Source organism: Neophocaena asiaeorientalis, unplaced genomic scaffold (genome assembly GCF_003031525.2).
Source record: "Neophocaena asiaeorientalis asiaeorientalis breed wild unplaced genomic scaffold, Neophocaena_asiaeorientalis_V1.1 scaffold119, whole genome shotgun sequence".
In the NCBI taxonomy this organism is placed as follows: domain Eukaryota; kingdom Metazoa; phylum Chordata; class Mammalia; order Artiodactyla; family Phocoenidae; genus Neophocaena; species Neophocaena asiaeorientalis.
In genome coordinates this window covers 10,124,124-10,141,796 of record NW_020175821.1, presented here as the reverse complement: position 1 = coordinate 10,141,796, position 17,673 = coordinate 10,124,124, and the positions used below count along the sequence as shown (strand labels likewise).

The 17,673-nt window shown below is 38.5% G+C and overlaps 1 protein-coding gene across 1 annotated transcript in view; it reads left to right on the top strand.

Moving 5' to 3' along the window:
• TSEN15 (tRNA splicing endonuclease subunit 15) overlaps window positions 1-3,181 on the top strand; it is a 63,165-nt gene extending 59,984 nt beyond the window's left edge. Inside the window, exon 4 of the mRNA XM_024732607.1 lies at window positions 3,033-3,181. Within this exon, the coding sequence (XP_024588375.1) occupies window positions 3,033-3,181 (149 nt within the window). The remainder of the gene's footprint in view (window positions 1-3,032) is intronic.
• Window positions 3,182-17,673: the final 14,492 nt, after the last annotated feature.

Here is a 17,673-nt window from a genome sequence, read left to right as displayed (position 1 = left end):
ATGTAAATTTTTTTCCACGTGGATAAGAAAATTGTCCCACTCATGGGCTATTATGTTTTCCCTCACTGATTTGAAATGCCATCTTTATCACATACAAAGTTGTGTGCCTGGGTTTCTTTCTGAAGTGTGTATCCTATTTTCCTATTCCTCTGCCAGGACTATAATGTGTAATGACTATAACTTTATAGTCTGCTCTTTTGATTTGGTAGGTAGGGCTCATTCTTCCTTTTTATTTAAAAATTTTCAGAAAAGTCTTGTTTGCAATCCATTTACTCTTGCAGATGAAACAGAATAGGTGATAAAATTCTCCCTCTACCCCAAATTGGGATTTTTATTGGAATTGTGTTGAATAGAAATATTTATTTGGGGAGAAATCGATGTTTTTACAATTGTTTCATTCCTAGGTTTCATCTAGGAATGTTGTATTCTTCCATTTATACCCTTTCCTTATTTTTAATTTCTCCTTCCTCAAATTTTATGCTCTAGTAACACCAGACTGCATGAGGGTACCCACAGTGCCTGCATTTTCTCACTTTCTGATTTTGGCCAAACTTCGTCATCCTTCAAGTCAGGCATCACCTCTTCTAGGAATCCTGACGCTGCCCTAACCTGAATTAATTATCCCCCCACTCCCCACACACAAGACACACAGTGCTCCCATAAAATGTTGCGTCTTTTGTTGTACGTTCTGTGATTGCTTATTCATGTAGCCATGAACTCATCAAGGGCAGCAATGTCCTATACGGTGCTCTACTTTCAGCACTTAATACAGCCTGGTTCTTAGTAAATTTTTGTTAAATGAATAAACAAGAATCCTTCTTTATAGTTTTATAATTTTCTTCATATAGACCTCAACATATATTAAGTTTTTGTTGCTGTCATGAAGGGGTTCTTTTTTCCTCCATCCCCTTGTCTAATTGTTTATTGATAGTATGTGGGAAAGTTGTTGATTTTTTTTTTTTCATTTATCTTGTAATCATCCTTCTACTGAATTTCTCTGTTCTTCAGGTAGATTCCCTTGGCTGGTGTTAAATTCTTGCTAGTATAGCTTGGGAAGAGGTGGCTGGAAGTGACAGAGATAAGTATTAAAAAAGTATTCTAGGGCTTCCCTGGTGGCGCAGTGGTTGAGACTCCGCCTGCCGATACAGGGGGCACGGGTTCCTGCCCCGGTCCAGGAAGATCCCACATGCCACAGAGCGGCTGTGCCCGTGAGCCATGGCCGCTGAGCCTGCGCGTCCGGAGCCTGTGCTCCGCAACGGGAGAGGCCACAGCAATGAGAGGCCCGCGTACCGAAAAAAAAAAAAAAAAACCGAAAAACCAAAAAAGTAGTCTATGCTTTAAAAAATGCTTTCCTATTAAAGGGAGATTAGATATATTATTTCAGAAGATATTTTAGTTTTTCTTTATATTAAGTCGATTAACTATAATCTGAGTAAGAAGTAAGCTAAGTTTATATTTGGTTACCTTATGTTATATGGGTTTTTTTCCTTCCCAGCAAATCTTAGCCAAATGATTAAGTACGATTAAAAAATATATAGTTGAGGCAGATTTTGTTAGATTAGTATTGAGTTATGCAGATGAACAAGGTGAACATGAGGGATTTGGTCATTGGAACATCCTGATAATTGATGGGTGAATTTTGAGATTATCTTTCCCTCTTATCCAGAATCACTTTTTGTGATAATGATAAATTATGTAGTGATATTTGATGGAGAGTTATTTCTAGGTAAAGAAATAAAAGAAATTTAGTATTTATATGATTTTCTTTCTATTGTGATACAGGAACAATTTATAGTGTCTTTTTTTTTTTCTAACATCAGTGTACTAAAAACTACTTTGAATGTCTTGGAACAATGACAGTTCTTTCTATAGTTCTCATAATTCAGGCCCAACACGATGTTTGACGGTAAATGATTGGTCTTTGAAGGCAATTACTTAATCAGGTGGAATTTCTAACCTTAACCTTTTTATTCACTCTAATTCAAGATTACAGTAGAAATTTAATACAGTAGAAAGCAACTGTGAGCTTTCAAATAATCACTGTACTTGGCTATTACTCTTTCAATTTTACTTAACTCCTGCGGTCTCATGGCAAAAGATTTTTTTCCTTTGTTATTTATCTTTCCAAAATTGGTACAGGGAAATCAGCCTGAGTGACATTTTTGGGAGAGCCCTGGCATCACTGGCTTTGGGGGACACAAAATAGGATGGAGCAGCGTCATAATTTCTACTTACTGTTTGCTTGGTGATTATGTTGACATCAACTAAAATTACTAAGCATTTGCTGTCTGCCAATGACTGTGTTAAAACAGTTTATGTGCATAGATCATTTAATCCTCATAATCGTGTGAAGCTGAGAACTATCATTATCCCCATTTGACAGAAAGGAAGGGGAGGCACAGAAAGTACCGGCAGCTTTCTTAAAGACATACAGCCACTAAACAGTGGGGCCAGGATTCAAACTCAGACAGTCTGACTTCAGAGCCTAATCACTTAACCACCATAAAAGCATAAATGTGTTACGTGTACTTTGATTTACCAAAATGATTACCTCTCAGTGAACATCCCCAATTTTGCTCTAGTGGCTCACTTTACTTCTTTTATCTCTCTTTCCCTTTTTCCTCTTCCATGAACATTAGGTCTGAGGGCTTGATTTGGTATCCTTCAGGTTGATCTGATCTTCCCCTCGGCACCCAGTTCTTCACCTTTAAAAGTGTCACTGACTATTCAGCAACATTCTATAGTGTCATTGAATCTGTCATGCAAACCTTTGTTGTTTCTTTAAAACATCATGAAATCAAAAGTCCATCTTAAACTCTCAAACGTATACTCCGTGAATTTCATTTTCTATCCATCATGTCCAGTTACCATATCCCTTGTCAGCAGTGTTGGTATTATATGATCATTGGATCTGACGCTCTGGAGTCAGATAAGACTCTTTACATGTAATCAGTTACCTGGTGCTGGCAGTGTCGAGGATGGACCTCTCTCCGGCTGACATTTCACTCTGATCCCTGTGGGTTCTTGCCCAGGGGCTGAGTGGCAGCAGCAGTTGAGGGTGAGCTCCGAGGTCTGGTTCTTAGTCTTGGGTCAGAGCAAACACATCATCTTGGATCTTGCTTGTCCGAGATCACGTGGCCTTGTGTGCCACACACATGTCGTGATTCATAGTCCTCGATGAGTAGACCTGCTTCGAGAACTTCGGGAAGTCTGCATAGGAGAGCCCTCCCTTTAGGTTGACGGCCCTCTGCATAATGCTGATCTCTGCCATTTTATTTTGGGATCTGTTTCATGGCTATGTTTTCCTTCACATCGATGGCTAGTGTATATTTTGACGTAGTTTATGAATATTCATTGCTTAAGTACACCACTGTGAAGCCGGCCTACTATGGTCTTCAGGCATTTGGCCCTGCAACCAACCCAAGAAAAGCAAAAAATTAACCATGTTAACTATACAAGTTCACAAAAAATTTTAAAGTGTAAAATAATAAAAAGTAAACGACATAACCCAGTCTTTCTCTAGAGACAGTAAGTTACCTTGAAGGGCTTTACATCTATAAAAAGAATTATTAGCTTTTGAATGTCACAACTGTAAAAAAACACAAAACAAAACAAAAAAAACAACGCCTACTTCTTATTTGGTAGGAGGATGGACCTCTCCAGAAAGGAAAGCAAAGGAAAGCAATGCCAGAATTGATTACATTTAAACAGTTTAAAATACGTACTGGGTTTAGAAACACTGACATTTCAAATAGCTATTTTTTCCTTATTCTCCACCAGAAAAGAAAAACCTTAACATTCTCTCCTGGAGAGAAGTGATAAAAATTGAAATTTTATTTTGTAGCAAAATACTACTTTACAATTCAGTTTCAATTCTGACATAAAGGCCATTTTAGCGAGATTACATCTTCACAATGACAGTTGTAAATAAATGCACTTAATATGTATCATTCACCAAAATTTAACTTGAGAACACAAAAGAAAGCTTTGTACAATTCATTGGAAACAGGCACGTGGAGTAGGAAGGGGTTTAGGTTGCCCTCAGTGCTGGAAGCCCGGATTAGTGGGAGAAGGCTGTTCTTAAATCATATTCAGGTGAGGAAATGAAAGCATTAAACTTGTAGACCTTGGGGTTGTGTGTGTATTGGGGTGGGGACCCCGTGTGTAGTGGGTGCGTGCACCCTTTCTTTTCCTTGAGCGTGTGAACTCTGCAGGGGCAAGGGTCATGCCATTCCATGAGCCTCACAAAGCAGCCAGCCCAGAGCATGGGCTGAAGAACCTCAGACAGCTTATAATTTCCCTTTTAGAAATCTCAGTTTAATTATGCGCCAGTCTCTTTTTTTTCCTTTTTTTTTTTTTTTAGCATCTTTATTGGAGTATCATTGCTTTACAATGGTGTGTTAGTTTCTGCTTTATAACAAAGTGAATCAGCTATACATATACATATATCCCCATATCTCCTCCCTCTTGCGTCTCCATCCCACCCTCCCTATCCCACCCTTCTAGGTGGTCATAAATCACCGAGCTAATCTCCCTCATGCACCAGTTTTTGAAATTTCCTTGAACAGAATTCCTCTGGATTTGCCCTGGGTATGTATCTGCTTCTCTTTGTATTCCATCTCTAAATGACCAAGGTGGGAAAGTGGCGTGGGAAGCAGCACTCATCTCTTCCACTCTTGCTACCTCTTTTCCTTGGAAAACAGGATGGGTTCAAAACTGGATAAAAATACAGACCTTCCTTGACTTACAGTGGGGTTACATATGATAAACCCCACGTTGGTTGAAAGTATCATTAAGTCGAAAATGCATTTAATATACTAACCTACTGAACATCATTAAATGTGCTCAGAACACTTACATTAGCCCACAGTTGGGCAAAATCATCTAACACAAAACCTATTTTGTAATAAGGTGTTGAATGTCTCATGTAATTTATTGAATGCTGTCCTGAAAGTGGAAAACAGAATGGTTGTATGGGTACAGAATGGATGTAAGTGTATTGGCCGTTTACTCTCATGATTGCATGGCTGATGGGGAGCTGTGGCTCGCTACCACTGCCCAGCATCACCAAAGAGTATCAGCATATCACTAGCCTGGGGGAAAGATCAAAATTCAAAATATGGTTCCTACTTAATGTGTATTGCTTTAGCACCATCAGAAAGTCAAAAAATCATAAGTCGAACCATCGTAAATTGCGGACTCTCTGACAATTTCCCTGGCTGATCATGATCTAATCTGTTCTCATCTGAAAAAAAGTTTATTGTCAGTAACATCCTGGATTTAATATGATGTCATTATTGATGACCATACAGGTTGTGCATTATTAATCACTTCAGTTTTTAAAAAAAATTTCCTCTTATAATCGAAGCTTATCTTAATTTCACTACTAAATGATATTACTGATGAGCAACTTTAAGGTCTACTCTTTTCCTAGAAATTTCAGGCAAGTGGTAGGGGTACTTTCCTTCTGTACCCAGACAGCTCTAAAAACACAACATCACACCTTTATCTAAAATTCGATTCTGTCCTTATACATTTCAATTAATTTTCTCTGATTTAAAAAGCATCCTTCCAAAAAATCGAATTTCAACCTGATCAAGGCTCTAGATCTAGCTACCAGTTTATAGGAAATAGAAGGAATAAAAATGGATTAGACAACAAGAAGAGAGTACAAATTGGCAAAATCCAGGAAATGAAAAAACCAACAGGTCAAATGCTCTGGTTTCCTCAACAAAAAACTATGAATACTAAAAAGATTTAAGAGACACATCAACTAAATGCATTGTGGGGAATTTATTTGGATTATGGTTTGAATACATTAACTATAAAAACCAGTTTTCCTTAAGACACTGATGAAAGAAATTAAAGACGATACAAACAGATGGAGAGATGTACCATGTTCTTGGATTGGAAGATCAACATTGTGAAAATGACTATATTACCCAAAGCAATCTACGGACTCAGTGCAATCCCTATCAAACTACCAATGGCATTTTTCACAGAACTAGAACAAGAATTTCACAATTTGTATGGAAACACAAAAGACTCCGAATAGCCAAAGCAATCTTGAGAAAGAAAAACGGAGCTGGAGGAATCAGGTTCCCAGACTCCAGACTATACTACAAAGCTACAGTAATCAAGACAGTATGGTACTGGCACAAAAACACAAATATAGATCAGTGCAACAGGGTAGAAAGCCCAGAGATAAACCCACGCACATATGGTCACCTCATTTTTGATGAAGGAAGCAAGAATATACAATGGAGAAAAGACAGACTCTTCAATAAGTGATGCTGGGAAAACTGGAGAGCTACACGTAAAAGAATGAAATTAGAACACTTCCTAACACCATACACAAAAATAAACTCAAAATGGATTAAAGACCTAAATGTAAGGCCAGATACTATAAACCTCTTAGAGGAAAACATAGGCAGAACACTCCATGACATAAATCACAGCAAGATCCTTTTTGACCCACCTCCTACAGAAATGGAAATAAAAACAAACATAAACAAACGGGACCTAATGAAACTTAAAAGCTTTTGCACAGCAAAGGAAACCATAAACAGGACGAAAAGACAACCTTCAGAATGGGAGAAAATATTTGCAAATGAAGCAGCTGACAAAGGATTAATCTCCAAAATTTATAAACAGCGCATGCAGGTCAATATCAAAAAGAAAACCAACTGAATCCAAAAATGGGCAGAAGACCTAAATAGACATTTCTCCAAAGAAGATATACAGATTGCCAACAAACACATGAAAGGATGCTCAACATCACTAATCATTAGAGAAATGCAAATCAAAACTACAATGAGGTATCACCTCACAGCAGTCAGAATGGCCATCATCAAAATATCTACAAACAATAAATGCTGGAGAGGGTGTGGAGAAAAGGGAACCCTCTTGTGCTGTTGGTGGGAATGTAAATTGATACAGCACTATGGAGAACAGTACGGAGGTTCCTTCAAAAACTAAATATAGAACTACCATATGACCCAGCAATCCCACTACCATAATTCAAAAAGAGTCATGTACCACAGTGTTCACTGAAGCTCTATTTACAGTAGCCAGGACATGGAAGCAACCTAAGTGTCCATCGACAGGTGAATAGATAAAGAAGATGTGGCACATATATACAATGGAACAGTACTTAGCCATAAAAAGAAATTATAAAAAGAAAAGAAATTTTAAAAAGAAATGAAATTGAGTTATTTGTAGTGAGGTGGATGGACCTAGAGACTGTCATAGAGAGTGAAATAAGTCAGAACGAGAAAAACAAATACCATATGCTAACACATATACATGGCATCTAAAAAAAAAAAAAAAGATTCTGAAGAACCTAGGGGCAGGACAGGAATAAAAACACAGACATAGAGAATGGACTTGAGGGGACTTGAGGACACAGGGAGGGGGAAGGGTAAGCTGGGACAAAGTGAGAGAGTGGCATGGACATATATACACTACCAAACGTAAAACAGATAGCTAGTGGGAAGCAGCCGCATAGCACAGGGAGATCAGCTCGGTGCTTTGTGACCACCTAGAGGGGTGGGGTAGGGAGGGTGGGAGGGAGATGCAAGAGGGAAGAGATATGGGAACACATGTATATGTATAACTGATTCACTTTGTTATAAAGCAGCAACTAACACGCCATCGTAAAGCAATTATACTCCAGTAAAGATGTCCAGAAAACCCCCCAGTCTTCCACCTCTCCCACTCCCAAGAGAAACAAAACATTTTATGGAGATGTCTAAATATTATTTGTGTAGTTGATAATATTATTCCTTAACTGCTGCTGTTTTACATATGATAATACTATTGTTGTATTATTCAAAACAGACCTTATACTTCAGAGGCATATACCAAAGTTTTCAAAAAGCTTGCTGTTTGGTTAATACCTGGAAAGCCCCAGATGAGGATCAATTTGCAGATGTGAGTGCTGAAAGCAAATAGGCCTTTAACTTGCTGAATTCTGCCCAGTGGCATCTCCTGGAAACACAGTAAACATGAAATGGAGCAAAGCTCATTTAATTATGTCAAAAATAATTGCTAAGACTTGTCACATGGAATTTGGTAAACAGATTCATTCCACTGGCACCTTGCCTAGCTAAAGTTTCTCATATAGTGGTGGTAAAAAGATTTATAAGATAATTCTTTAAAATAGCAAAAACACAAACCCGACATTTATTACACTCGTCCTACTCTTAAAACATGAGAGATATACCAGTGATTTAGAGAGACTGCTCTGATAGTTCACTTGCAGAAATTCTACTTTAGGCTTTGAAGCCTTGAAAAGATGTTGCTACTTTTGACGGTACCCATGAAAAGCAAACTATTTATTATGATATATAATAAAATACAAATATGATCATCAAACTGAGAACACTGTAGAGTTAGCATCCAGACAACAGATGTTCCTACCATTGAACAATAAAAAGTTTTAAGTAAAGCTTTTGGAAATTCAGTCCCATTTTAAGTATGTCAAGGAATCTCAATACTAAGTGAATCCGTTCATGAAGCCATCGGTAAAATCAATAAATTACAGTTCGACTTACCAAGTTACTGCCTTATAATTTTGACTTTTTGTATATCAGATTTTCTTAAAACTCAGCACTCTGTCTTTTAGGCGTGGAATGGAAACTTCAGATAAAAGCAAACCAAGTACACTCTAAGGCAGCTGTAAATAATGAGAATCAACATCGGTACTACTGACATTCTCAAACAGATCTACCCAGTACAAGGCAACTTGTGACTGTCCAATAAAGGCCGCACATATAATTCACATAAATAATGCGAGGACCCAAAAAGTGCCCATCAAATTTTGTTCAGTAAAACCAAATACTAAGGCTTTTGCTATGCCATTTGCATTTTTGCTTCACAGTACTGCACTTAAGCATTGAACACTCTTAAACGATCATTAAAATACGTACTGGCCATCTATGTGAAGAAAAAAACAGCCATGAAATGGATACCAGAGTGAAATGGCAGACCTGGTAAGGCTGGAAGTTAAATGTGGTCAGAACGTAGGCCGAGGTTCCTATTTAGGAGTTGGATCAGGAAAGGTGCCGAAGAAAACAATTGTCTTAAATAGCAAAAGTCTGGGAGACAGGGTTCTGTAGCCAACACCAGACACTGGGGTTAGAATCTGTGGGCAGCTCTGAGTGGGCACAAAGAACCAGAATGCTGCATGTTACCTCCCTGCCAGTCTGGAACAGGCGACAGGGATTTATCACGTTATTAGGTGAGGTGTAAACTCCCCCGTTTCATTCTCTCTCTCTCTACATTTCCTCTCCCTTCTGTCACTGCCAACGAGAAGGTCAGCTTTCCAGATCAGTGCCTCTGGATATTAGAAAAGTGGCATGTTCTTAGGCACGGAGATTTTCCTGTGCCCAAACTTTGTAGAGGCCCCACCAGATTTTCTCCTGAGCAACTCACTAGTTAGGGTAGCTTCCCAAATTCCTTAGTGTCACATTTGCATGTCTGCTTCTCAGGAATGGCTGGGGGAGATGGCGTATGACCATGGTAACATTAATTTGAACAATCATTACCCTATGCAAAGAGAACTTTTGTATCTTCCACCCTCTGTTTTTTTGTTTTGTTTCCAAGGTTACAGTCCTTTCCTTTATTGGAGTTCCAGATTTTAAAAACGGAAAGTCAAGCAGTCAGTGGTTCAGATAAAAGAAAAGCATCTTTACCTGAGTTACCCATCAGGCCTACTCTTACCTGCCCTAGCTCCTCCCAGAACAAGTTTCTGGGTATCTAAAAAAAAACTGTTTACATATCGACTCATTAAAAGTCATCTCTACTACATGGGTCAACTATGAGAACAGTTCTTCTCGTACCTATTAAATGTGCACAGTCCACAGTTAGATCTCTTACTAGAAGAAAATTATCTGCAGAGTAGGTTCTTTGGGGCCCAATAAGGTAGCCACCCTCTGTTTTGAAGGTGACAGTTTGACAGACACTGCTGTTTTATTTTTTTATGATTTTGTGTTGTTTAATGTGTAAATGGTAAGGGTAATTGTCACTTGAGAATTAGTATGTGTTTGGGTACTCGTGTCAAATGTGTTTAACAGATAAGAACTCGACTAGTTGAGTTTCACTAACCTTGGTTATTATTGTGGAATATAGTGTTAAACAGTGAAACTTGACCCCTGGTTGGAGAATGCTGAGTCACATAAAGAATGTGACCCAGGGCTTCCCTGATGGTGCAGTGGTTGAGACTCCGCCTGCCGATGCAGGGGACACGGGTTCGTGCCTCGGTCGGGGAAGATCCCACATGCCGCGGAGTGGCTGGGCCCGTGAGCCATGGCCGCTGAGCCTGCGCGTCCGGAGCCTGTGCCCCGCAACGGGAGAGGCCACAATGGTGAGAGGCCCGCGTACCGCAGAAAAAAAAAAAAGAGTGTGACCCAGCCTTCTCTTCACTCTCTTCTTGCCTCTTCATCCTTCACTGTAGTCATACTGGCTTGCCTTCTGCTCCTCCAATGGCCAAACTTCCTTCTGTCTTGAGGCCTCTGCTCATGAGTTTCCTCTGGGGAGATGTTGCCTTACCAAACTCATTGCAGGCGTACTCGAAAGCTAGAATTAAGAGTTTTAAAAAAGAAAAGCAAGGATCTGGGACATGAAGAAGTTAATCAAAACTAACTTTAGTAGGTTTTATGTTGCCTACATGAGTTGACCTCAAAAAAAGTATATTGACTAATGGTCTCCTGTCTTCAGTTTGGGTATTACTCGTGCTTGCTGGAGCTGCCCAGTTGGAGATTTTATAAAGAATACTGTGCTTGTGAGCAGTAAATTCTTACGTGATTTAAAAAAAAAACTTTATGGAATGAGAGTAGAAGTAGGAGAGAGAAAAGGCCAGTCAGTAGCTAAAGGTATGTATATGAATTTGGATTTTATACTAAGAAGATGTGAATTAGTATCAGAAAGATAATTTCAATGAACTGAGCTAACATATAGTAAGAAAATAATGAGACAAATCAAAGAGAATAGGTAAGATTTCTTAACCCTTTAATATATGAGTCTCTGGCATACATTTAGCCAGTAAACAACAAACTGAAAGCAACCTCATATTCCTGATAGAAAGGGCTTCAGGCATTTTCTCTCACAAACCCCACAGTATTCTCTGAGGACATGCTTTGAGCCGTATGCTTCATCATGGGATTAGTGTTTGGGGATTTTAATTATTAACATTCACCTTGATGGAATACTTTTAATTGCAAGAAGAAAACTTGGGCAGATTAAGGTAGAAAATACCATGTTTGAGAGATGTAAGTGGTAATAGGGCTAAATTGACTTTCAAAAAAGTACTCAGTATAGGAAAGAAAATGAAATTGTAAGGAGGAATGGATGGTGGGCCAGGAAATTCAGGGAAAGTTTGGCTCCACTGTGGGACCCCAGTTACTGAGAGTTTTGCAGTGACCTTTGGAGAGTGTCGTTGTCCTAGTGGGACTGTGCTTTTTCTGTCCTGCACTGAAGTGTGTGCGAGTGTGTGTTTGAATCTGCATGGCATCCTACTGATACAGACTGTTTTCCAGATAATGACGATTTGGCATTGATCTGATTTTTCTTTCTCACTTACTCCCTCTGGAATTGAATCGTGTGCCCTTGCAAGATTGCTGATGGGATTAAAGGGCAGTCTACTCCTTAAGGTATTAGACCTGGAACCTTAGATGATATGTATGATGGTTCCATCAGCTGCAGTAACCGACAAAGTCAACATTTTGGGTGTCAGATAGGTTATAAATAAAAAACAAGCTGTTAGGTGGACTAAATATTTTTTGAGGAAATATACACCATGAGTGTTGAGGATTCTTTATATTATTTATTCAGCCTTGTCTAAAAATTTGCTGTCGTCTTGGAGTTCTGTGCCAGGGTTTGATGGTGGCCTTGTTTCTGAAAACCATTGATCTGAGAAATTTTACTAGATTGTCTACTGTAGTACAGAGTTAACACAGAATATTTGCCAACTATTTTGGGGAAAACAAGTTAGATTCTAAATTCTAGAATGTCAGCATCTTCCTTCATTCATAAAGCCTAGAACCCTTCTATGGTACCTGGGTATATTTAGCTTTTCCTTCAACATAATCCATGCAGATGGGGAAGCACTTTTTAGGGGTATTGGGAAGATAGGCACATCCTATTATGCTCAATGTGGATATTTGATGCTCAGGGGCCTTTGGGGCTGCACACCTGGTGAGAAAGCTAATTATAGGTCACTGTTTAGCAGGAGAGAATTTTCTTACCTCTCATGTTCTTTTGGCTCAACCTAACTTTTTAAATTCATCATGGCTTGTATGATCTTCCTCACAAAGACCAAAATGTTAGCTGTTGCTTTGTTTTAGGGTAAATATTGAAGTGCTTGACATCTGCATCTAGAAAGGTTCATCCGTAGAAGCTAGAAAGTGGGGGGTAGTAAGGACTTTTTATATCCTGTAGGCTGAACTGTAGATTGTCTCTGGATTGATCTGTGTCAGCCTATGGACTTAGGATCTACCTGGACCTTCCAGATATGCCATGTCCCATAGATGAACTAGAGAAATTCAGAGAGAAGAAAGGGTATGTTTCATTTTCTGTAGCAGCCGTGGTGTTGACCATTGAGACATAGTGTCTTTCTATGAAGATTGTGAACCTGTCAACCTATAAAGTTGTGATTTCCCATAGACATGGTGTCCTGGTTAAGGGCATGTTCTAAGGGCTGTGGAGGATTTAAAGGAAGGTGATCATGATAAAGAAGAGCCAGGAAAATGGAGCTTAAAATGAAGTACTCATCCAGAAATAGTGCTACATTCCTCTTGCTTTCTAGAGCTGGTTTCCGAAAGGACGTACCACAACGGTCTGGGCCAGTTTTATAAGGAAAACATCCAAATACCTAGGACAGATGTCAGTTATGGGAATTGCCACTCCCAAATCATTGGAACTGGGTATTTTTAGGCTTGGGCACATTTTCCATCTTTCGTACTCACTCTTTGTATACATCTGATCTGTATTGTTGAAACCAAAAGTCTTTGCAGGTTTCTTTGCCTAGATAAAGATTGTTCCTTGTCATCCCACCTGAACTTCCACTGAAGAGCTTTATGGTTAAGTTCTTTTATTTGGCTGGAAGCTCTTTTTTGTTGATGTGGCTGAAGGAGTAAGCCTAAAATTCAAAGCTGTCTTACTTATGACTCAAGTGTAAGTTTTTTGATAGTATGTTGGTATTTTGGAATTCTAGCAAGTTTAGTGTCCACTTTGTCACTGATCCTGAGACTTGTGTTAGACTAGTTTTGAGAAATTAGGCAGAATGAGAATCCTGGGTATCATCCACACAGCGACAGTTGGTATATCGCCTTTATTTCTCTGACGCTATCCCTATTAGAATACTTAGAGGGCTATAAAAACACTCTTATTTTTTAAAGTACTTATTTAAAGGAATCCCTGAAATGATTCCTTTCCTAAAATGAGGAATTCTTTGTTTTTGGATTTTCAAATCTTCAGACATTGTCAGCATGTCAAATAGTAGTATATCAGATGTCATAAAATATTTATTAAGTACCTGTATTGTCCTAGGGAACTCAGATGGCTGAGAAGCCTAGTGGAAATAGTGGAAAGAGCTTTGTTAGTTATATAGGTATAATAATGAATGTTGGGAGCCAAGAGGTCTTGGTGTCCAGCTATTAACTGGCTGGTCAGGCCATTGAGTCTGTCCTGACCTAAGGCTCTTTACTGTTCTATAAAGTGAGGGTCAGAGTGAATGACATCTGGTGTTCCATCTTTTGAGATCTATGGATGTTTTGTCTTCAAGGCATTCTGAGATGGTCTTTGCCCTTAAGAAGTTTCAGCTTTGTTTCTAGATTTCCTTACTTCTGTTTGGCTCAGTTCCAAAAATAACATGTGTTTGTTGTTTACAAAGGAAAATTCAACTGGAAAATGTATTATGCAGAAAGGAAGTCTCCTTCAATCCCGCCCTCTGAAAGAGAATCATTCTTAAAATAGCTATCTAATGATCTCCACTTATGTCTATGCATATATTAATATTTTTGTGATATATACACACATATATGTGTATATATAGTATGTGCATTGGTGTGTGTGTATATATGTGTGTGTGTATATATATATCTTATTCATACTGTATTAAAACTTGATTTTTTTCATGTAACAGTTGAGATAATGGGCATCTTTCCATTTGTCAGTACATATAAAACTACATTATTTTTTAAAATTTAGGTCTAGTTGACATATAACATTATTTTCATGTGTACAATATCATGATTCAACATTTGTATATATTGCAAAATGATCACCACGATAAGTCTAGTTAACATCCATCACCATACATAGTTACAATTTTATTTTTCTTGTGATGAGAACTTTTTTATTTAATAAAGCACACATCTTTTTAAAAAAAATTTTATTTGTTTTTATTTTTGGCTGTGTTGGGTCTTCGTTGCTGTGCGCGGGCTTTCTCTAGTTGGAGTGAGCGGGGGCTACTCTTCGTTGCACTACAGGGCTACTCTTCGTTGTGCTACAGGGCTCTCTTCGTTGCGCTACAGGGCTACTCTTTGTTGCGCTACGTGGGCTTCTCATTGCGGTGCCTTCTCGTTGCGGAGCACGGGCTCTAGGCGTGCGGGCTTCAGTAGTTGTGGCGCGTGGGCTCAGTAGTTGTGGAGTGCAGGCTCAGTGGTTGTGGCGCACAGGCTTAGTTGCTCCACGGCATGTGGGATCTTCCCGGGCCAGGGATCAAACCCGTGTCCCCTGCATTGGCAGGTGGATTCTTAACCACTGTGCCGCCAGGGTAGCCCAAGAACTTTTAAGATCTACTCTCAGCAAGTTTCAGTTATGCAGTACAGTATTATTAACTATAGTCACCATACTGTACATTACATAAACTATTGTATTTTTAAAACGACCTCATAGAATGTTAGTAATTCACTATTGGAGGCAGATTAAATATACATTTTGGCCAGAATGTCAAGTGTTGAATCATATTCAGCTGAAGCTAAAGCTAAATATCTCTGTCATAGAATGGATGTGCTGGAATACATGGAAAAAAATCTGAAATTTCAGCAAAACTATTGAAATATTATTATAAAAGTTATTAGTGGCCAGATTTACTTTTGACAATATACAGGCATTCTCATTGCTCACCACTGTCTGCTGTTAGATTGTTCCTGCAGTCACTGTACCATCCTACACATTCGTGATACTAAATAGATGGTAGCTTGGCTGAGGTGGGTAGAGGAGCACCATACTCTTTGGCTAGTTCTGCCAGAATAGCCGAGGGTAATGGTGCCCCTCGCAATTAAACTTGTCCTCTCTAAGAGTAACTAGTTAAAGACTGGGTAATAGACTAGGTGAAGACTTATCTCCTCGTTAACTGCTAGACTTGGAGATTTGTTTGATGATCATGAGTTTCATTGAAGGAATCCCCCAAATTGAAGCATTGTGCACTGCTTTTTTTCCCCCATATTCTTTTCCATTATGGTGTATTACAAGATGTTGAATGTAGTTCCCTGCGCTATGCAATAGGACCTTGTTGTGTATTTTATATATAATAGTTTGTATCTGCTAATCCCAAACTCCTAATTTATCCTCCCCCAGCCTTTCCTCTTTGGTAACCACAAGTCTGTTCGCTATGTCTGAGTCTGTTTCTGTTTTGTAAATAAGTTTATTTGTATCAATTTTTTAAGAGTCCACATATAAGTGATATCATATGGTATTTGTCTTTCTCTGTCTGACTTACTTCACTTAGTATGATCATCTCTAGGTTCATCCATGTTGCTGCAAATGACATTATTTCATTCTTTTTTATGGCTGAGTAATATTCCATTGTGTATATATATGTGTGTGTGTGTGTGTGTGTGTGTGTGTGTACACACACACACCACATCGTCTTTATCCATTTATCTGTCAATGGACATTTAGGTTGCTTCCATGTCTTGGCTATTGTACATAGTGCTGCTGTGAACATTGAGGTGTACGTATCTTTTTGAATTAGAGTTTCCTCCAGTTGTATGCCGAGGAGTGGGACTACTGGATCATATGGCAATTCTACTTTTAGTTTTGTAAGGAACCTCCATACTGTTCTCCATAGTGGCTGTACCAAGTTACATTCCCACCAACAGTGTAGGAGGGTTCCCTTTTCTCCACACCCTCTCCAGCATTTATTATTTGTAGACTTTTAAATCATGGCCAATCTGACTGGTGTCAGGTGATACCTCATTGTAGTTTTGACTTGCATTTCTCTAATAATTAGCGATGTTGAACATCTCTTCATGTACATTGTGCACTGCTCGAAACATTCTTTCTGATTATTTTCAGAAGCATGCTTAAGATCACATATATCTAACTTTCTGATATTTTTGCTGCTTTATACAATTAGTTGATTGAAAAAAATCCATCATTAATTTTGGCTCCAGAAATGTGGCAGTAGAGCAATGTTGTTGACTTTCAAGATATACAGAATTGTTTCAGTATCTCCTGTATCTCAGCTTTCACTGTGTGTACACCAACTTCAGCTTTGTTGGAATAGAATGACATGGGACTTTTTATTATGTAGGAAAAATGTGAACTCTCCAGGTACATCAGTTTTGTTCACATCCTCCCCCCCTTTTTTAAAGCAGATTCTAATGAATAAATTACTTCTTAATAAATAATCATTGGATTTAGCAGGCCTGCTATTTTTGTATTCTTATCTGCAAAGTAGAATATTATGGGATTTTGTTGTTGTTGTTCAAGCAGCCTATGTAATAGGTACTAGCTCTTCTCCATCTTGTTTGAGGATATGGTATAAGTACACAGCAAGGCAGTTCCACAGCCTCTTATACATCATGAAATGAGTCTTTGGCTGAAGGAGGAGGAGGAAAGTGTTATACTCCTTTTATGCTTTCTGCTTCTGTTCATTACACTGTGCTGTAATTACTTGCTGAACACACAGCTGGTGAGTGTGACCAAAACTTTGAATGCTTATGACTTGCAAGACACATTTCACCATGTTTGTTCCATTGTCAACAATAGTTGGCTTTCCCTGTTCTTCACTGGGTTCCATTCTATACTTCTTCATTCTGGTTCATTCTGTTAGTGGGAGAGACAGGAACTCTCTCAGCCAGAGAATAAAGCAGGAGCAGAATTGAATGCATTGTGAATGTACCACACTGTCTTATTTAATGGAAGTCTCCAATTGTTCCTGCACGTCCAAATGTCTGATGTACAAGATACAGGAGTAGCATGTTTACTAATACCACCATTGTTCTGTACATGTCTCAGTATAAGAAGAGAATTTTGGTAACATGTTTTCCAGAAGTACTCTTGATTCTAGGAGTCATAATTTTGACAAGTCTGGACACACTTTCATCTTCAATGAGAGGATTAGAGAGGTTGGCTTTCTTTAATAGTCATTTGACCAGCTTATTTTTCAAAATTAGCCTCTGTGTACTTTATTAAGATTTTAAAATTGTGTTGTTTTGGAGTTTGACTACTATAAACAAAATGTGCTTAAAGTACCTTATTTTTCTCAAACATTTTCTTCTTTTCTTTGAATTTTTTATGTGAATACTTTATTTTGTATCAATCAAGAATGACTTCATGGTCAGAAAGAGAAAGACAGTTACCATATGATATCACTTATGTGGAATCTAAAATATGATACAGATAAATTCATTTATAAAACAGAAACATTCACAGACATAGAAA